This window comes from Larus michahellis, chromosome Z, assembly GCF_964199755.1.
Source record: "Larus michahellis chromosome Z, bLarMic1.1, whole genome shotgun sequence".
In the NCBI taxonomy this organism is placed as follows: Eukaryota; Metazoa; Chordata; class Aves; order Charadriiformes; family Laridae; genus Larus; species Larus michahellis.
Genome location: NC_133930.1, coordinates 35,280,712 through 35,302,247, shown reverse-complemented (window position 1 = coordinate 35,302,247; position 21,536 = coordinate 35,280,712). Strand labels below are relative to the sequence as shown.

The 21,536-nt window shown below is 43.1% G+C and overlaps 1 protein-coding gene across 1 annotated transcript; it reads right to left on the bottom strand.

Moving 5' to 3' along the window:
* Window positions 1-789: 789 nt before the first annotated feature.
* SNAPC3 (small nuclear RNA activating complex polypeptide 3) lies at window positions 790-20,349 on the bottom strand. Its single transcript, XM_074571161.1, has 9 exons — window positions 19,818-20,349; window positions 12,240-12,317; window positions 10,962-11,046; window positions 8,981-9,085; window positions 8,628-8,777; window positions 7,261-7,343; window positions 5,963-6,127; window positions 4,818-4,925; window positions 790-3,025 (listed from the first exon to the last, which is right to left on the bottom strand). The coding sequence occupies exons 1-9, from the start codon at window positions 20,042-20,044 to the stop codon at window positions 2,878-2,880; spliced, it is 1,149 nt and encodes a 382-aa protein (XP_074427262.1). The 5' UTR covers window positions 20,045-20,349; the 3' UTR covers window positions 790-2,877.
* Window positions 20,350-21,536: the final 1,187 nt, after the last annotated feature.

Here is a 21,536-nt window from a genome sequence, read left to right as displayed (position 1 = left end):
GGTGAAGGTCAGTTAACTTCAGCACTGCTTTCAAACTTCCCTCTTCAACGGAATCTGAAAGTGACAGATTTATCTTGAGAATAATGCTGGGGTTTTTTTCCCCACTGAAATCATGCACTACTATGAATTAACTCCACCTTATTCTCCATCTCCTAATTCTGAAGAGATGAAAACTTTTTTCCTTAGCACTGCCTTTTTGCTGTTTGTTTTTTGTTTTTTTTTTCATTCTAGAATAGTAAACTGCGTAATAGTTTTAGGATCATAGGCATAACCTCTCCTCTTCACATCCATGGTTTAAGTAGCAACAAAAAATTCCTCGCTAGTGACCAGAGGCACAGAAAAAAGCATAAAAAGCCTGAAATCAGAACTCAAGTATCTGATACTCCTTGTGCAAGCAGTATTACGTTTATTGTGTTCAAATTGTGTTTAGTCACCTTTGCTGGTTTGCACTAGTTATTTTTTCTTAATGTAACTTTGCCAGAATCCATCATGGTGAATGCTTTTTTACCATTCTGTATTACTCTGCTATCATTTATGTCAATGGATAGAGGCACATGCACACGTCTGCGTATGTATCGATTTAAAAACATTATTTGTGCATATTTACAAATTCACCCGACCTTCCTGCCCGAAGTTGCAAGCAAAGGGGGAAGAGATGTGAAAAGTGCCTGGGGCAAGGCCTCCACACTGGTAAATGACTTTTTGCACAAAACACAGTGGGCACTCAGTTACAGTAGCACTTTGTAGTAACACACTGGCTGCCTTGGGAAATTAAAGTAACAAGCCACAGGCATTTAAAAAGTTTAATGATTAAATATTGAAGCCTGTATTTACAACGCAGAATCCACTTATGTGGTTACTGGAAGTTAAAACTCAGCACAGAAAGAAGTTTTAGCTCACAGCAATATAGTTAAGATTTTGAATACAGCAATGTCCTGCACAAAGGTAAAAACACACAAGTAATGACTACACGCTACAATTGCTTATGAAACTTTTCATATGCATGATGGGTATGTACTTCTGTAATGAAATGGAAGGTGTTTACTTAGCAAAACCGAATAGCTTTGAGATCTTAAAGACAGTACCTCAGGTTAAACCTGAAAGATCAATAGCCGTGGCAGCTCCCAGTATGAAATTGTCCTCAGCAGATGACCATGATGCTTGGCCGCCAGAGATCCTGAGTTTCAGCACTCTAGTGTTTCACAACAGCCTGCTGCTATGGGGAGAGACTTAACAAGCATGGCCATACAGCTAGGCCATCAAACAGCAGCTTTCTCATTCATCTTCCAGATGCAGGCAGTTACTCTGCACTGGATTTTGCATATTTCTACATACTTCTAGGCACAAAATCTATTTTATTGCCTTAGGAAACTAATGTTCCACTTTCACCCTCAAAAGTCTCTTTGTAAAGATATTAACTCAAAATAAACATGTATTCTCACATAGGCATTTCCTGATTTTGACCATTCCTTTGTAGCAAAACCCCTTTGACCGAACAAAGAGGTACTGTGTATTCAGCAAGTACGTCAAATCCACCTTGTTTTCACACAAGTATTGATGAGCTAACATGCGTCTGTCTTTCACAACTGTTTCAGAGATAATGGGTCAACCATGCCACTACATCAAAGCGTTAAATGGGATGGATGCAGAGATGAAGCCCCTGGTTCACAGAATCACAGAATGGTTTCAGTTGGAAGGGACCTTAAAGATCATGTAGTTACAACCCTGCTGCCCTGGGCAGGGACACCTCCCACTAGACCAGGCTGCTCAAAGCCCCATCCAGCCTGGCCTTGAACACTTCCAGAGAAGGGGCATCCGCCACCTCCCTGGGCAACCTGTTCCAGTGCCTCACCACCCTCACAGTAAAGAACTTCTTCCTAATATCTCATCTAAATCTACCCTCTTTCAGTTTAAAACCATTACCCCTCATCCTATCGCACCACTCCCTGATAAAAAGCCCTTCCCTGTCTCTCCTATAGGCTCCCTTTAGGTACTGGAAGGCCGCTATAAGGTCTCCCTGGAGCCTTCTCCAGGCTGAACAGTCCCAACTCCCTCAGCCTGTCCTCACAGGGGAGGTGCTCCAGCCCTCTGCTAATCTTTGTGGCCCTCTGCTGGACCCACTCAAGCAGGTCCATGTCCTTCCTGTGCTGAAGACTTCAGAGCTGGACGCAGTACTCCAGCTGGGGTTTCAAGAGAGCAGAGTAGAGGGGCAGAATCCCCTCCCTCGACCTGCTGGCCATGCTTCTTTTGATGCAGCCCAGGATAGGGTTGGCTTTCTAGGCTGCAAGTGTAAACACATAGTTGTATGCTGCAAGTCTCCATTCACCTGCTTGGGCTTTTACTGCCAACAAACAGCAGCTTCTAATACGAGGAGTTCTCTGTTTTGTAGTTAAGCACAGGATCAACTCCCACAGCCAGATTGTGGCCAGCTTCTCTTTGCCTTATTGGAAGTATCGGACTGGCCTTAGCAAAATTACTTAATCTGCAGGGACAGCAGTTTTGAAATATATATTTGACCATAACTTTTTACTGGAAAGAAGTAAGGGGCTGGGTGAAAGATAGCATATGGAAGGAGAAATAGTTAAATGAAAGAGTAAATTCACATTTTGGCCACTCCCTTCTGCTGCTAAAGAAAGGAAAAAAAAAAAACAACCCACACAACCCCCCTGCCAATTGCCATGTTAGAATTCAGCATAAGGAGCCATCAAACAAGCTGGCAGAATTTCCAAGGGATCCTTCCACCTCAGGGGAGAGGATTAAAAGCATAACCCAAAACCCAGTAGTACACTCAAAATTCAAGGTGTCTGGTGGTTGTAGCAGACAGAGCAACAGGTTCACCAACATAGTTCATTGAATTCATTCTGCCTCATGTCAGTTTCAGTTGAAAATCCCAGGATCAACATAAGGATATGCAAGAAACTCCCCCAGTTTATTGCCTTCTGCATCATAATGGAGCATCCGGAAACAAACATCACAGAAGAAACAAGGATCCTCTGGTGCCAGACTGTCATTGTTGGTTACCCACCTGCAAATTACAAAATACAAGTTTTTTCCATGTGAATCCAACACATTTGTGACAAACATCTCAACATTTTACTCAGAGGTGGGGATGGCAGCAATAAACTTCGGTATTAATGCTATACTGATCAGATACTACCTATACTGCCTGTCTCCCACCCCAGGCATCCAGCACTTTTCCAAACTCCAGCCCCATTCCATGTCAATCCCAGCTGCCACCTTATATCAGTACAGCAGCATTTCCTGAGGAACTCCTGAAACCTGAGTAGATGGTACAGTGCATAACAAAAAAAATAATTAATAGGAATCTTCTGTCTACCCTATGGCTATTTTAAGTCACAAAAGATAAATCTAATTTTCCCTTAAGGTAATAAACTGTGATACAGAGCAGACATGTGACTGACCCAAACTACTCTGAGTAACACCCAAATCCAGTTACAAGTCTAAAAGAAGGGCCTGGATGATGCAGACAAGACAAGGAGAGGATTGCCGCTCACTCCAGCAAGCACTGAAGTTAACGTGAACATTGCTGCCAGTACAAGGAGGGCCTGCCATGCCACCAAATTAATTAATTTATGGTAGCACTCAGAGGCCATGACAGCTCGAAGCCTCTAGTGATTAAAGATGCTATCGGCACAGATTAGAACATGCAGGACAGCCAGCCAAAGCAGTTCTGCTATCCATGGTTTAGCATCTCCCCACTTAAGCTTAGTGCTTAATCCTGGTTTTAATTTAATGCATTTACATCACCTCTGGTAATGCCCTCCCCATCCCATCTTTCCCCCATATTGATCCTTTGGCTCCACCTCCCCTTATGCCTCACACATTATAGCCACTTGTGAAGGCATCCTCGGGGCTCTGCTAGGAACACAAGGATGGGCTCCCATCACAAGCAGAATTGGCTCTTTGCCTGATTCCAGGGAAGTCAAAGGCCAAACAAGCAGGAAAACAAGGACACAGCTGCTGTGTCAAACTGAGGCTAAGAGTGTAAGCTGCCCTGGGGGAAAAACTGAGCTGTGGGTATTTTTGTAAATAAACCATTCAGACCTACAAAATCAGGGAGCCTAGCCTAGCCTAGCCTATAGAACTTCTTTAGAGAAATTTCTACTATGTCTACTGAAAAGCTTTCTCATGTCTAAGTAAACAGCACTAAACTGTATAATAAAGAGTACGGAATTCACCTGCTGCTATCTTAACTGCAGAAAATCTGTGCATCACAAAAAGTTCCTTCAAGTACAGCTCCACAGCACAGAGTTCTCAGGTAGAGGTTATGAGTTTACCTATGGGGAAAGCTACATGCCTTTTAAAAATCTCTAGATTTTACTATATTAAAGTTGGACCAGTCCATACGTCCCTCTTCATAGATGCTAGATTTAATGAAAGCTCTGTATGACTTCTGGCAAATGAATTTGAATCATGTCTTGTTCTTTGAATCATGTTTGGGGAAAAGTGCAACGTTTTCCCCAAAAAGTAAGATTTTCAAAAGTAACTGATCAAGAGCCGAGCTCTATGTATGGAAAAGAACATGAGACAAATAATTAACCTCTTCATCATTTCAGTTCTTTTGATCATCCTTAATCATCATCTCCATATGAACACTACCTGCAGGAGGCCTTTTCCTAGGGAGAGAGAGGACAACTGCCTGAAGGGTAAGATTTCAGAATACTTGCATGAAGATTATTCACGCAGCTTATCAAATACATACAGAGCTTTGATTTTTATTTTTTTTTAAGTTAGTAGCAGCACCCAGAAAGACTTATTTAAGAAGGCAAGATAAAAGGATTGAGAATGTAGCATACCTGGCTGTATACATTTTGCACACAAAGCATTTTCTGGTACATAACCAGTGTTTCTTGATTAGCAAGGGATAGAGGTTCCTGTCCAGGCAGTCATCGTGATGAATGAGCCTTGAGGGAAATAAATAAATACATAAAAAACAATAAAGACTCAGCCACATTGGAATTTATCTGAACATAAGCATGGACACTGAAGATAAACAATGATTTAAATTCCTGTGTAAACTATGCTTAGCATTTCTTAACACAGATAGAAGACCTTGAGATAGACAGCTAGTTGTACCATCTGTGGATTTTATGGTCAGGAGTAATTCAGTTTGTGTAGTAACTCAGAATTTTTCAAACCACCCACTTTAGAGCGTCTTTTGAAAGCTTTTATCTCCTACATAGACTAATAGGCAAAAACATCACCAGATGAATGTTTAGAGGCTCATTATCCTGAGATCATCTACTTGTAACATCTGTGCCCTTCTTTGGGTTGTATTCTTCTTGGGAGGCACCATTTATTAACAATGCTTAGGTACGTCAGGCTTCTGGGAACTGAAAATGATGTGTCACCCACTACAGACAATCAGAGGAGTGCTCTCTCTACACATTATGCCCTGGCAGAGTATACACAATAGTTCTGCTGTTGATGTGGTTGCCACCTCACAGCCACCGTCACCACCTCCTTCTCTCCCTTCCCTATCCACTGCAGCCCACTATTTCCACTCATCTGTTCTCTTTTCAGTTCCTGCCCCTTAGCACCAAGTCTAAACTAACAAGTCCAGTTGACTCGTCAGCGTCTTTAACAGCATTCTGCTCCCAGTGCTCCAGAATCAGTATGTAAATCTGCCACACGCTGGGTCTGCACAGGAAGAGCTTTTCACTGTGGCTGCCACTACAACAGCCATGCCATGCTGGTTAGAAAACAGTCTTTTTATGTGGGCAAATTATTAAAAGAAAAAAAATGCAAGGGAAATTACTTTCTGCCTTGCAGAGGTAGTCATGTGTATACGGAATAAAATCTTAAATAAGCCCTGCAGAAGGCGGCAGGATAATCTTAAAGTTAGTCTAACAAATATTCAGCATTTAGTGTCTGAAACATTTAATGTCCACACAGGGCTTGCTTTCAACTGCCTTAGGACGCCCAAAGAGCAGTAACTTACCTTATATCTGTGATGATAATGATGTGCTCACAGTCCCCTTGGTGGCAGAAAAGGTATGGAAAGCCGATTTTGAGGAACAAATCATTAAACCTGTAGTCCTCCATTTTAACAGACTGAAGATTTCCATAGCCTCTGTCATGAGATTCTGACCACTCAATAATTGTTCTGAAAACAGAAAGGTCATCAGCGTAGCAATGCTATACACTGAATGCACAGAAAAGGAAGACCTTGAGGCACATGCAAAATTCTTCACTGGGACACGGTTAAAAAGATGGAAATCAGCATTCTAATAATTCAAGTTACCAGCAGGTCATTTTTGCTCCCTTGGTCACTAACTTTGTTTTAAAGTATTAAAAAGCTTTTTTTGTTTATGCCAAACAGAAACACAAAGCTGTCAACTGTACAGTTACATTTCCAAAATTTAGCACTGGAAGGGCACTGGTGACTGTTGCAATTATTTCTTGGCTTTTCAGCACACTCCTACGTACAATGCATTTCACTTCTACAACTGCACATATTATCACAAGCCCTTCCATGAACATCGTTGCTGCTCACAGACAGAAAGAGAAGGTGCAAAATAATTAACTTCTCTGAAGTCACACACGAAGTCTGGCATAACAGAGTCCAAACTCACAGCTCTTCCATACCATCCATTTTAATATCTTGATGTCCTAAATCTCACTAGTGTGTCAACAACCCCATACTTCCATAAAATAAACTACTATGTGTAGTTTAAATGGATATTATTTGTGCTCAACCAGTGTAAGCTCCAGTTCCAAACAAGAGATACCTGAGACTCTTGGCAACGTCATCTCAGATTTCTTTTCCCAACAGTCACACAGTCCCCTTGCTGACTCTCCCATGAAGACATTCAGCGTATTTGCAAGACTGAGCAGAACAACTGACTTCCACGCAGCTGAGCTTCTTGCCTTTCTGACCCATCTTCTACCTCACAGGCAAGTCTTTTGGTGGTCATGACAACTAGAGAGGGCATTTTGGCACAGTACAGATTGGCACCTGTCACCTTCCACAGCAATGCCATCCCAACAGAGCAAACCGGGATTTGCAGGGAAAAAATGCATTCATGGCCTTTTCAGAAGGGAAGTGAGTGGAAAGAAGTACAGCAGGTAAATTTAAACTTCTATGTAAAAACCAATTCAACATGAAAAGATAGTACGAGAAGTCCATTCTAGCTTCATACTCTAGACATTCCAGTCTTTAACACAGCACAAATCATAAACGAAATAAATTTCCTGTACCTTAAGATTTTCCTTAGTCAATGTCTACAAATACTGTACCTGCTCAGATCTCTGCACTCTGGGTATCTTTTATCATTATAAAAGATGCCTTCAAAATAAAAGAAAGCAGATTTGTAGAGATCCTGAGAGAGAGACAGAGAAAGAAGTCTGCATTACTGTTATGAGAGACTGAACACCTTAAACAAGAACATGTCAAAACACAAGCAATTTAGGTATCTAAATTACATTAAGAGACCTCATTCTACAGGTTTCTAAAAAAAGCTTTGCAGTGGTTTTAGATGCTGATGTGACAACGAGGCTTATATGATTGCTGGCTATGCAGTTCCTCTGCTGATATTATTCTCAAGCCATTACAGGTTATTTTAGTGCTCTTCTCTTATTTCCATCCCCATCATACCAGTCACGGATTTCTACACAAACACAGAACTGGAACACAAGCATCATTGCCCAAATTGCACAAATTAACTAACTGCACAGCACTGACTTAAAAAAAGCTTAATAATATTTTAAAAATTAGCAAGATGTAGTGTGTTGACCTTGGCTGACTGCCAGACCCTGCACCCAGTTGCTCTCTCACTCCCCTTCCTCAACAGGACAGGGGGAAGAAAATCAGTCGGGCAAGCTTGTTGGTTGAGACAAAGAAAGTTTAATGAGAAAAGCTATGGCCACACACAGAAACAAAGCAAAGAGAGATTTATTCTCTACTTCCCACCAGCAGGCAATGTCCAACCACTTCCTCTGGGCCTCAGCATGAGTAGTGGTTGCTTCGGAAGACAAATGCCTTAACCATGAATGGCCTTCACCCTCCTTTCCTCCAGCTCTTATCGCTGAGGACATCACATGGCTTGGGACGTCCCTTTGGCCAGTTTGGGTCAGCTGTTCCTGTTTATCTCAGCTATGTCCCTGTTTATCTCAGCTATGTCCCCTTCTGGCCTTTTGCCCACCCCCAGCACGCCAGCTTTGGGGAGACCCTGCAGAGACAGCCTTGAGGCTCTGCAAGCACTGCTCAGTAATAGCCAAAACACTGGTGTGTTATCAACCCTGTCTAGCCAAAAATGCAAAGCACCACACTACATGGGCTGCTGTGGGGAAAGTTAACTCCATCCCAGCCAGACCCAGTACACCTGATCAGGACAGACCACACCACAAAATACTTTTTGCTGAAATGACAGAGAATTATTGCAGTCCTGCCCCCTTCACATGTGCGTGCAAAATTTTTGCACAAAATAAGTCAGCTTGGTAACACCACCAGGAAGTATTTATTGGCAGTGCAACCCGCAGGCAGAACCAATGCAGCTGAATTTAGTGTTGAACTAAAAAAAAAAAAAACAGAACTCTGCCTCCCTCTCTCCTGTAGGTTTTCAAAACTCCTACACATGTAGAGGGTTCCACATAGAAGGTTTTACCTTGCTGATGTGCTCTGGTGCTTGATCTGGCTGACTGCTGAACTCACCACCTATCTGGAGGTCACTGACGCAGGAAATAGAGTCTCTCAGCTCGGTGAGCTTCTGGCTGCCCAGTACAAGGACTGTCTGATATGGTTTGTGATCTTTATGCTATGAAGAAAAGCACATACAAGCTTCAAATAAAAATCACTTGTCAGCATATGGCACATTATTTCTCTGTACGAGATTTTTAACAGCATTTTGCCTCAGCTCCTCAGTGGACTCACTGATTTTAACTGCTTGGGAAAGCAAGTTATTTATTATCCAGGTAGGGAAGAGACATCAGAATACAACCTAGAGAATTTAGTACCAACCTTCTGAAATATGACAGGATAGAAGATGTTCAGAGTTAAAAGCAGTTCTCCCTCCTCAACTAGATCTGTTGGATTTTCTGGCCTCTTTCCAATTGCATGGGACTCCTGGAAAAATCAAGATACATATATATACATTTATTATATTGGCAATCACTTATTTATCATAGCCCCTGGATAAAAGTTTGAGAAATGCTGTTCTAACTGTAACTTGTTTATAACTGTGCAGCCTACTGAATTGATAACAGACTACTTCCTCCAAGATGGAAAGGTGAGAAACTGCTGTAATTACTGATTTCAAGCATTTTCCTTCATTTCTCAGTTCTGGAGAAGCTGAGATCCTTTCAGTAAGTACGAGATTGTTGGGTACTCCTTGGCTATTGAGAGGCCCTGCATAAAGGAATTAAAGCCTGCTGCCACTCTGCCCTCATGGAACCCAGCTGCTACCAACTTACATTGCTTAATGCTTTGAAATGCTCTTCGAATGCTTTCATGTGTCAAGGGGGATTGCAACGCTCAACTTGAGAAAGACTGACCTAGAAACCAGCCATAGGATGAAGTATATGAAAATCAAAATTAGTGCAACACTTCCTCTTATTTGGGAAGCTTGACATAGCTAAGGTCTCAATTTCTCCAAAATCCAAAGTCAAAATCCAGCACTGCCCTTGCCACATTACTAAGTTTTAGAAAAGAAATGGAAGCATTTCCACATTTCCATCCTACTTTGTGCTTAAGATGTAGCCCAGATGTGAGAATGAGGGAGGGCACTTTTCTGTGGCAGTCAGTTTCCTCCTTTTTCAACAAATCAAAAGAGAATACTGACGACACAAACACTTCGTACCAGCACAAAGTGTTCTTTAGATTTAATAACAGAAGCCTGGACTGCTGTGAGACTTCAGTTCAGAGACACTTGTGCTCTGTCCCTTGCACCTTCCTTCTTCACATGACACATTCCAAACTCATGTTTCTTACTGCACTCATCCTGCTCTAGGACACCATGCTCCCCTAGCTCTAACTCAGAAACCAGTTACCACAGCTTACTTAAAGGATGCAGTAACTGACTATGTGCTCATTCTTCAGGAACCGAAATAAGATACAACTCATTGAAACTCTTTATGAAGATTTCTATTGCAAATATTTTCTCAGATATACCCTAGCCTAAGAGTCCAACACGGCTGTTGCATCTCAACTGATAAGTCATGCGCCTGGGCCTCTGGACAGTTGAAACAAGATCACTCATGACAGACGAGGAAACTTCAAGGGGAAAAAATGTTCAACAGTCACAAGTTAGGCTCCTTCCTCACTATACCTCCATCCCTAATTTTTACAGTAGTTTGTGGCTTGCTCGTTCAAGCCACGGACTACAGCACTGCAGAATTTATGAACTTTAAGATTTCTTCACAACCATTAAAGTCCTAAACAGGAAAAATTAAAAAAGAGGTACTAAGCATAGTTAAAGGAGTTCCAAGATGGCTTATGAGGAGCTGATCACTACACTCCTGGTTCTTGCCAACTCAGAATGGCTGAGACACTTGGGTTACAAAGCTCAGAATTAGGAACTTTATGCCACCATGCTCCTCTTTAGTCTTCCTCTTTAAGCCCTACATAAACTAGCTCACAGTCAGTTGCACACTAAAGCTTAGAGTCCATGGAGCAAAAACTTCATGCATTTTGTCTAGTTCTGAAATAAGTTCACATGAGGCTCAGTACACTTGATCTCCTACACAATGCTTTAGTAGCAACCAAGTAAAAGTGGTAATGAGCTGGAGCTCCTCCTCACTACAACCGGTAGTAACAAACTGTAAGAGCAGAGTTCCTGTCCTAGCTTTCTATAAAATGTCTTTAATCATTACCTGCAAACTCATATCTGCAAACATTTAAAGTGCATAGAGATTCACAGTGATCAAAAAAAAAAAAGGCAACCAGAAATTAGATTTTGGCTGTGCTGAACTCTTGAGATCCTACGAGATGACGGGGAACTTACCATCTCATAGGCGAGAGTTTCTTGTCTGCAAGCCCGATCCACAAGGATTGTTTCTTCTCTCCTGTCTAATGCCTTCTTTCTAATTCTGCGGGGCAGGAACACAGGACAAAATTTCATTCAGCAACTTCCATGCAGAATCTCTAGGTGTATTTTTACATGACACAAGCTACTACAGTACAGCTTTCAAGGAGACGGACTTCTGGCCGTCTTAATATGACAGACTAACTTACAATAGCCTAGTCTCCTGACACCCATAAAACCACAGGCCGGCTTGTGGATTTCAGACTGTGTTTTTCTGTCCCCTAATCTGCAAATTACATGTGGTTTGAAGAGGCTTTCCTAGAAAGAACACTTTGGTACCTTTGAGGAACCTGTTTCAACTATCCCTCCCACTTCAGAGAAACTCAATTCATGTTCAAGAAAAAAACCCACAAATACCATTAACCCCATGAGATCGATACTTTTCCCAAAACAACTTCAATATCATTTGATGAAGGAAGAGTATCATACATAGAATAGCTACTAAAATACATGTATTTAACCACTGCATGAATACCAAATCCTTTTTAACTTCTGGGACAAGTCTATTTACCCTCCAGACCTTCCTGAAGGTTTTCAGTAACAATTGGACTTAACACTGATCACAACCTTAACACATTTCTTGTGTTAAGACTGAAACTACTCAAACTGAAATTCAAGTACAGCAAAGGCCTGAACTGGTCGAATTCAAAGTTCACTAACTGATAGAAACTTAACACATATTGCCCAACCTCTGAAATCCACTAGTAGTATATTCATAGATATGCACCAGTAGTATCTTTATAGAATTGTATAAGGAGTGGGTTCAGATAAAGAGGTATCTGGCTACAACTTCAGTACTTACACTTTGGCTGTGACTGTGGGTTACTAGAGGTAAGAGCTACAGATCTATTTCACAACGCTTTGGAGAAACCTCCTACATGTGATTATGAGAAGTGCCCTGCACGCTCAAAATTTAGGCGCTAATCCAAAAGTACCTACGTGCAGAAATCCTAAATTAATCCAATAAGAAAGATGGCACATTCTGTGTATGTTAATAAAAAATTCATAATAGCATTCAAGCAGAGGCTCATACCAATTACCCTGTCATTAGCTGGTGTTTCTGCCCTGAGGGTATTTCTGCTTCAGAAAGTGCACCACCTCCGGGAAAAAGAACAAGCAGCCAGCCAGGCTTTTGTGCGTGCTTGTTTGCCACCCCACCTCAGATCAGCATACTGTGAGTGTACCATAATGACATACCGAAGAGTTTGCAGACTGCTATCTTCAGGAATAACATCTGGGTCCTTTTCTTTATCAGAAGACATTAACATATCAATGCTAGAGCAACAAAGAAAATAACTATTATACATTTTTTCATACTTACTTCATAATGAAAAATCAGTTGAGCTATTCTTAAAAGGAACAAAGAAAGCAAAATGTGAATAAACAAGATATAGTTTGTATAGCCTAATTCAGGGCAAAAGGGCAGTACCGTTGTTAAGATAAAGAACCAGAAGACAAAGAGTCCTGGAGTTTATACCTGGCTTTCACAGAGACTGGGTAAATTTTATCTTTATTTTGCATTCTGCCTAATGGAGCATAGCTGTCTAGAGAAGTTTAACAAGCCCCATTCAAAATGTGTGTCCAATACTTACTATAAACTAAAAACACCACTTGACTTTTTCAAATGTTATCCACCTACTCTGATTTTCTGATGACACATCGCAAAACAGATTCAACCAAAAGGAATCATCAACTTATACGGTAAAGCTAACACACACCCCCATAGGTATGAACCTGGGCGAGCCACCACATTTACATGAGCTGTCATTGCTGTTTTAAGGCATTACTTTATGCCACACTTCTTCCAGTGGGAGTAAGACAACACTTCTGCTAGAAGTGACAGGCCCATTCTTCCTTGTATCCTTCTTGCCATCCGGAAACCCTTTTCAGCCTCACTCTTCTTGTATTCGCACAGAAACCAAAGTAAAGCTAACCATAGTTTTCTGCTGCAGAAGAAGTCACTGCAGGATGTGGGAAGGAAAAGCGGAACTGGTTTTGGCTGCAGCAATGATTTAAACTGATCATACAAATGTTAGGTTTTCATAACATAAATGAAGATGTAATTTCTCATAAACACGCTAAAAATAAGTGAACCTTATGGAATACCATATCCACTCTCCTGCCACAGTTTTATAATATAAAGTTCCCCCACGCCATTCCGCAAACAGACCAAACGATCCACCTGAAGGCACCAGATTAGACACTATAATAGGGGCTAACACTATAATAGGGGCTAACAGTGTCAATTACCATTTTAGAAACCTATAGAATAATGCTGACTCAAAGACAGTAATAATTTTGTATTAACCACAAAAGAATTTTATCTAACTTTAAAAAAGTCTGAGAAAACACTATTTAAAACAGAGTAATATCACCTGCTTTGAATCAGACTTGATCTCTTTTGTCTCTGTACTGTTTGCGGACCACGTAACATCAGGGTTTGTAACACTGCCTAAGTCCACCACCCAAGTCCATGGGCAGTTTGAATCCCAGCAAACTCTTGTGCTCTTTACCATTGGTAAAGTCCAGGAAAAATTTCTGGAGTGTACCATTTATTCTCGATGTAATTTATGATTTGATTCTATTCTTTTTCATTATAATCTGATAATGTTCCCCATAGTCTGATAATGTTCCCCATGTCAACAATACTTAGCTAAGTAATACTATCACTGCAGTAATGAATAAGCCTTTAGAGTGGAACCGGACAGGAGTATACAGTAATTGAGAAATAGAAGTCTGGAATGAACTTGTATCAGTTAACCATAAGCAAGAGTCAGACACAAAATTTTGGCTGGGGGTAGATGGCCTAGTGCTGACGACCCAATAAAGTCACTCTGTATTAAAGATAATTTGAATTTACTATTGTTAAGTTAGTTTCTTACCATCTAGCAGCACACAAAGAGTTTTAACCTTCCTGTCTTACAAATTTCGTCCCAAACAGAAACCCATTCTTTTCAAGTTACTGAGAAAGGGGGATTCCTTCAGAAGCACCATTTTAAAATAAACTATGCAGGAATTAGTTACAACCTCCTGAAAAGAGAATAAACCTTACCCTTAGGTTCCCACTTGAGGAAGTGGCAGCAGAGACAACTGAGTAAATCCTGTATCAAGTGCAGACCGAACCACCGCTGGGGAGTAGTAATTTAACTAACATAAAGGAGAAGAACAGCACTTTGGAGAACACAGAGCAAGCATTAGCCGTTTAGATGGGACTGTTCTCCATTCAATGTAGATTAGTGTTATGAATAGCCCACCTAATGAAGAAATGTATAGCCCCTGAGAGGTAAAGGAACTCACACCTGACCCTCGTGTGGAACAGACAACCCACCTGCATGACCAGACTATTTAAGTCTTCCTGTGACCCCATTCACTAAAATGCCCCGGGTCACTTGAAGATCTGACATTTTTAAGAAATGACTGTGTATTTTACTCTTTAAACACCACACATGTTATTTGCAAGATGCAAAAACGTCTATTACCTACCACTGTGAAGTTTCACCTACATCAAAAGTGACAGTTTCCCATTTCCCTTCTATTCATACATACAGTGTCAGAACTCACCAACAATACTTTTATTTCCTTCACTCACACAGTTCTACGCCAGGGATCCACACTAGGGCTCTGGTATCCACACTATGCCCACTAATTGCCTGCTGCAAGAAAAAAAAACGAACGTTCCCCAGAAAACATCTCCAAGCAGACAGCGTGTAAAATAGCTGGCATGTAAACTGCTTCCCCTTTTTCCTTTTAAGGACAGAAAGGTACCTAGTACAAAGAGAAACTGACACTGAATCCTTGACAAGTTCCACGGACCCTTGCAAGCCCAGACACCACCACTTCTCAGTCCTGGAAAGTCAGAAACCCTCAATTTCTAAAGGAATGTTACACGCAGAGCACCTTTTTCAGATTTTTCAGTTAGACTAACAATTCATGACATATGTCATTGTATCACATGCACTGAAGCCTTGAAAGGCTTTGCTGTATGGCCTTTTACACAGGCCATGCTGCACCTCCTTCTGGGTAACTCCACTGCAGCCAGCTGAACCACATCACTAATATTTGGTCCATGCTCCTGGGGAAACTAGGCTTTACAAATGTAGAATATATGCTAATCCCTCCAGAAATGAAAGCTAAGTAGCGTCATACACCTAAGAGATCAAAGGGCAAACAACAGAAGTCTGCACCAGGCACACACCTCACTCCTGACAGCCACAAGCACAGGATTCCACCATGTCCCCACGCAGAATATTCCCTACATGCAAGACAAATACACTCAGTGCACTCAGTTATGGTAGAGGGGAAAACACTGGCCATAATATTTAATGGACACTGAGGTGAACTGCAGGAGAGTCTTGAGGAACAATAGTTGAAGGTCTCGCTTGAAAAAAGCATGAAAAGTGTTACATGAAATTTATGTCCCCTAGAAAGATATTTTAAGGTGGCTAGAAATAAAAAGGCCAAAGGCAAGTCCGTGGAAAGTTGGACACGGAAACAGACAATCAGTGAAGGCTTTAATCACCGTGACTTTACTTTTCTCAGAATATTCCTGTAGCACGAGCTTTCTCAGTTCTAGAAATTAGAAGATGCTTTAGTATTTTGCCTGATAATTTCATAGCAAGCAGATACAGTGCTTATATTGCATACATTTTAAGGGCAGTACTTTCATCACCTTTGAGACACTAATACTACAAGACGCTAAATACTAATATGTTAAGACGCTAATGCTAGCTTAATGCAGCTTTATAACACATCCCTAGAGATATTTACAAATACCCCTCCTAATAAAACAAGAAGGTGAATTAGGGCTGAAGTGGAATAAGGTATCTGCAAGCCTCACCTTCCTTGACCTACCAAAAATCCACATTGATTTGAATCTTAGCCTGCCCTACATGCACACAACAAATCACCCAGAAGGCAAAACAGAATAACATAATTTAGCATCTCCAACGTTCAAGTACTTCAGTCACTCAAAACTAAAAAATAATGAATCCCAAGGTAAACCTCTTTGCTCACAGACTGCTAAGGTGTTTGTTCAAAACTTAAAACCTTACCCTTCTGACGCCTTGGTCATTTAAGAGAACTAATGATGGAATCTCCTAGCTATGAACACCATTTTTACAGCTGTTTAAAATCTGATGAAAACCCAGGCAATCTGTGTAACAACTATCTGCGTACAACTTGCAGTATGCAAAGCACCTTTACTAAGTCAAATTCAAGTCAGTGAAGATGGATTTTTCTTTCCTGCATTGTTTGCAGGAATGTATTACAGAAAAAAAATAGAAAAAAAAAATCAACCACACACACTGAAATGCACAGAATTAAACCACATTTAAACATTACACCATTTCTCCTCACCAGGAGACTCTAAATCATCAAGAATACTTAAAAGTACGCTATGTCACTATATGCTAAAAAAGATTTAACTATGGATATTGAAAAATTTCATCCTGAGTCTATGAAAGATTCTCTTAACCTATTACTATTTTAAAAATAGATATAGGCGGAGTATCCACGTCTTCCCATCTGACTTCTGCCCAAAGAAAATCTCCTTAACTTGTCAGAAGTCCCCTTACAAGCAGTTCACAGCCAGAAAAAAAATCTGTGTTTATATGCAGGATGTGTTCATTTCAGTGCCTAGAAAACCGTATTTACGACAGTGTGACCCCAAAGCACCACAGAACAGATCCTGGTGCAGCCCAGTGTTTTCAGCTCTTCTCAAGGGAAGAATACAAACAGCTGAGAGCAGGCGAGTGAAAGTGATCAGAGGTAGAGATTTGAGGTTGGCCAATGTTAAGGAGAGACTCAAGAGGCTAGGACTATTTAATTTAAAAGGAAAAGCACATGGAGATTAGGGATTGGGATTTCCAGCCTGCACAGGGGAAAGGTCACACCAGGATGCGCAGGTTTATCTTCATTCTCCTGCAAAGCCAACAAGCAGCTGCCAGATGATCTGTTCCCTCCCCTTCACAGATTGCCTGTCCTTTTTTTCTTTCCCAAACCTTCTCCCTACACAGCACCACTTTCCACAGTACAGTCAGCAGCAGACAGCACTGCTCTGTATCACCAGCAAACTCAGACAGCAGGTGAAGTGTAGCAGTTGTAGACTGAAGAAAGCAGAAGAGAAGAAAAAGCAGAATCAATGAAGGGAAAAATAAATAAAGCATAGAAAATATGCTTGGAATTCAAATGAAGACAGCAACAGACAGGCTCAAGCAACAGGGTTACCCAGAGAACAAGCCACAGCACAGGAGCAACCAGAGACTACCTCTGCCCTGGGAAAACTTGCAGAGTATTTCCCACAGTTGCTGCCACACCAGAATACATGTTTTTAATATGTTTTTAATACTTTTTTAATACAAACGTCAGTCTCTACTTTTACTAAGCCTAGTAATGGTAAAAAACTATCCTAGTGACCAGAACTATGACAGCTGAAGCAATGCATTGTTTTAGCTAAGTTAGCATTAGAAAAAGTTAGAATAGCTGGCAGTGTCTCAATAAAGCCTTTTTTAAAATTTTGGGGTTTGCTGTCATGTTATCCCCCTAATTTGGGATATAACTCTGAAAACATTAGAAGAGCATGCTCCTGACATACCCCCTGCATTTTTTCATATGCATCTTGCATGTGGAGCACCGCAGGAAAAGCCATCAAGAAGAGCTCGATATATAGTGCAATTCTAGCTACATTTAACAAATTATGCCTTCTGCATCACATCCGAGATTATGTTCATTCTATTCAGTGTATGAAAGTGAATAATCTCCATCTTGCATTTGAAATGGCTCGTAAATACTTCTGTGTCTTTGAAGAAACAGTAACTGAAGGACAGAACTTGCACAAGTTCTGCTAAAGTTGCTACACAGATAGCAGGAGAACTCTGTCATGTGACATCTTCCTTACTGATGAGCTACAAACCATCAACTGTGATGCCTTCTGCAGGAATTAGTCTGAAATCATGCCTTTTCTACAGGTGAGAGACAATTCTCACTATTCATGTGACCTGAAAGCCTTCCAGCTTTAGCATGTTAGACCCCGCTGCCGCAACCCCTAGATGGTTCTCTTCCTCTTTCAACACAAGTTTGCAATTCATTGGTCTGCAAATGTAAGCGAAGTTACCAGTGCAAAACAAGAGAACATTTCTTCTTTCCCATCCCCAGTGCCACCCCAGCTGCTGGGGCAAACAGCACTATCCCTCACACAAAGAAGCACTTGCATAACTTTGCCTTCACCACCAACCAGCCTTGACAAACCAGAGGCTAAGGATCCCAACAAGCTCAACAGTCAATGTATGTTGTCGGATCTCATCTAAATGATGTTCACAAAAACCAGCTGCCTGGCTCTTTTTCTTCATATAAGGCATGCCTTTCATTTTGCAACTGGGGCCTCCTAAAACTACATACACGTTCAGATACCTTAAGTTTTACCTAACGAGTAATATGTAGCTAAGTATTTACTTAATTAACTTGGGAAGTTAATCATAGAATGTGTCGGGTTGGAAGGGACCTTGAAAGGTCACCTAGTCCAACCCCCCCGCAGCAAGCAGGGACTTCTTTAACTAGATCAGGTTGCTCAGAGCCTCATCAAGGCTGGCCTTGAATGTCTCCAGGAATGGGGCCTCCACCACCTCTCTGGGCAACCTGTTCCAGTGTCTCACCACCCTCAGTGTAAAGAACTTTCTTTAGGTCTAATCTAAACCTACCCTGCTCTAGTTTAAAACCATTGCCCCTCGTCCTATCGCTACACGCCCTTGCAAACAGCCCCTCCAGAGCTCTCCTGTAGGCCCCCTTCAGGTACTGGAAGGCCACTATAAGGTCTCCCCAGAGCCTTTCTTCTCCAGGCTGAACAACCCCACCTCTCTCAGCGTGTCTTCGCAGAAGAGGTGCTCCAGCCCTCGGATCATCTTTGTGGCCCTCCTCTGGACCCAATGAACAGGTCCATGTCCTTCTTGTGCTGTGGGCTCCACAGCTGGAGACAGTACTCCAGGTGGGGTCTCACAAGAGCAGAGTAGAGGGGGAGAATCACCTCTCTGGATCTGCTGGACACGGTTCTTCTGATGCAGCCCAGGATGCGATTGCCCTTCTGGCCTGCAAGCGCACATTGTTGGCTCATGTCCAGCTTTTCATCCACCAGTACCCCCAAGTCCTTTTCCACAGGGCTGCTCTCTATCATATCATCCCCCAGCCTGTATTGATAATGAGGATTGTCCCAATCCAAGTGTAGGACTTTACACTTGGCCTTGTTGAACTTCATGAGGTTTGCTTGGGCCCACCTCTCTAGCTTGTCCAGGTCCCTCTGGATGACATCCCATCCCTCTGGCACATTGACTGCACCACTCAGCTTAGTGTTGTCAGCAAACTTGCTGAGGGTGCACTTGATCCCACTCTCTAAATCATTGATGAAGATGCTGCACGGCACTGTTTGTTCATGAATTCAAGGCCATAACATAAAGCTTCCGCCAGTGGAGCACCAACCCTCCTAAAGAACGCTGTTTTCCTTCTCTGTTGCCTATTTACCCGGGAGATAAAAACCCCAGGTGGCACAGACCCAGGAGAGGCAATTCAGGAATGGTTTTGCCCGGGCACCTCCCGCCTCCCTTGAGGAACGGCTGCACCCCCGGCCCGGGGCGGCCTCCCCCTCCCCGCCACCCAGCAAGGCCGACAGCTTCCCTCTAGGGCCGCAAATCCCCGCCTGGAGATACCAGGTGGTTCCAGCCTTTCCTTGGGCTAAGCAGCCCCGCCAGGAGCGCCCCTCCACCCCCCGCCCGCCGGCCCGGCCGCCACCTGCAAACGGCCCGCAGCTCGGCCACCGTCTCCTCCGCGCAGCCCAGCTCCGCCGCTACCGCCGCCTCCGCCGCCTCGGCCGCTGCCGCCTCCGCCGCCAGCGAGAGGTCGGCCGGCCCCAGCTGCTGCCGCCAGCAGCGGCCGAGGGTGCCGAGGTGGAAGGCGCGGGTGTACAGCTCCGCCGCCTCATAGTCGGGCGCCTGCCCCGCAGCCTCCACCGCCGCCATGGCCGGCGCGCGGCCCGCTGGGGCCTGTAGTCCCGCCGCCGACGGCCGTTAACGGCCGCCACGGAAACGCGTCATGGCGACCTCAGGCCCCGTGGGCCGCCCCGGGCGCGGCGGGTGGCTGGAGGCGGGGAGGCCGCCGAGGAGGTGCAGGGCCGCCGGCCGGAGCGCTGCCGGTGCCTGCCGGGTGATGGGAGCGGGGGGTGATGGCGGGCAGGCCGCCGCCCCCAGCAGACGGTAGGGCCCGAGCGGCCGGGGGGGAAGCGGGGGAGGCTGCGCGGCGGGAGTCAGGCCGCCGAGCCTGGGGGGAGCTGTGTCTGGCCGTCAGGGGAGGGAAGAGCGGCTGCGGGGCTCCTCCTGCCGTGCTGGAGGGTGCCCGGCGCCCCGCCGTAAACAATCCTGAAAATAAAATGATCTCAAGTCATTAAAAATGTACCGTGCCCGTGATGTTACAGCGGTATGAAGTCTTTCATCGTGCTTTATTGAAAAATTGCATTTTTTTGTCTTACCAAAGTGAAAACTTACTGCTTTGCCAACGCTTTTCTTTTATAGCATTAGGGTGTTTAATCATACAGTGATCAGGGTTCCTGAGATATGTAACAGCATATTTTTCTAGCACCGCTTGTGCCATCGCTTTAAAGAAATATATCTGTTGTCCTCCACCTTTCTTCCTAGGCATGTGAGTTTAATGATGCGCTCCCGTTACTCCAGGAGCAATTTTTCAGGGAATACACAAAGAATGACACAGTGGACAATTGCAGAATATTCTTGTGTTAGAGCACCTGGGAATGCCCCTCTGGAACTGTGACAAAGCTGCCATAAGCACAACCTGTTAAGAAAGAGGCAGCAGTAATTCTGGATGGTGCTAACCTGATACACCTCTTGCACGTACCAGCTGAACCACAGCCTTCGCATTTGCTTCAAGCCAAAATATCCTATTACTTCTTTGAGTAGGAAAGTAACAGTCGAAAAGAAGGTGCATTTGCAGGTGATTTGTTGGAGCAGAAGGCGAAGGCAAGACCAGAAAAAGTTCATGAAAGGAGATTGGGTCCTTGCAAGCTGTGTGGAAGGGGTGGGATGCTGAGAGTAGAAGGTCACGATATCTGCCTGCTTCTTTTGCAAAGGAAAGTAGTTTAGGGGGGATAAGAATGTAACAGCACATCCTTATGATAGAAGAGCATATTTTGCTTTGTTTATCAATAACAGCATGGTCTAAAGCCCTTCTGTCTCTCCCAATTAGATTTATACATGCACTGCATTTCAGTGCCAAATTCTTTTACTAGCTCTTACTCACCGCTGCCTCTTAATTGCAGTTATTATTCCTCATGATGGAAGTTTTCCTAAGCTTCAGCCCATTTTTCCTGTAGTTATTGACCGTCTCTGTTTCCTTCTTCAGCTACACCCTCTGCTTTCTTCATCCATCACCTTTGCGCATCATGACACTCCCCAAGTCTGGAAGAAGGTCTGATTAAGGGCTGTTGCCCTCACTTCCTGT

What these genes read in the sequence shown, in the direction of transcription:
- SNAPC3 (XM_074571161.1), bottom strand. Translation starts at nt 20,044, where the DNA reads ATGGCGGCGGTGGAGGCTGCGGGGCAGGCGCCCGACTATGAGGCGGCG. An exon ending in GAGTGCAGAGATCTGAGCAG is followed by an intron (nt 6,128 to 7,260) that starts GTACAGTATTTG and finishes TTCTGTTTTCAG; the next exon opens with AACAATTATTGAGTGGTCAG. An exon ending in TGCAAAATGTATACAGCCAG is followed by an intron (nt 3,026 to 4,817) that starts GTATGCTACATT and finishes TGTAATTTGCAG; the next exon opens with GTGGGTAACCAACAATGACA.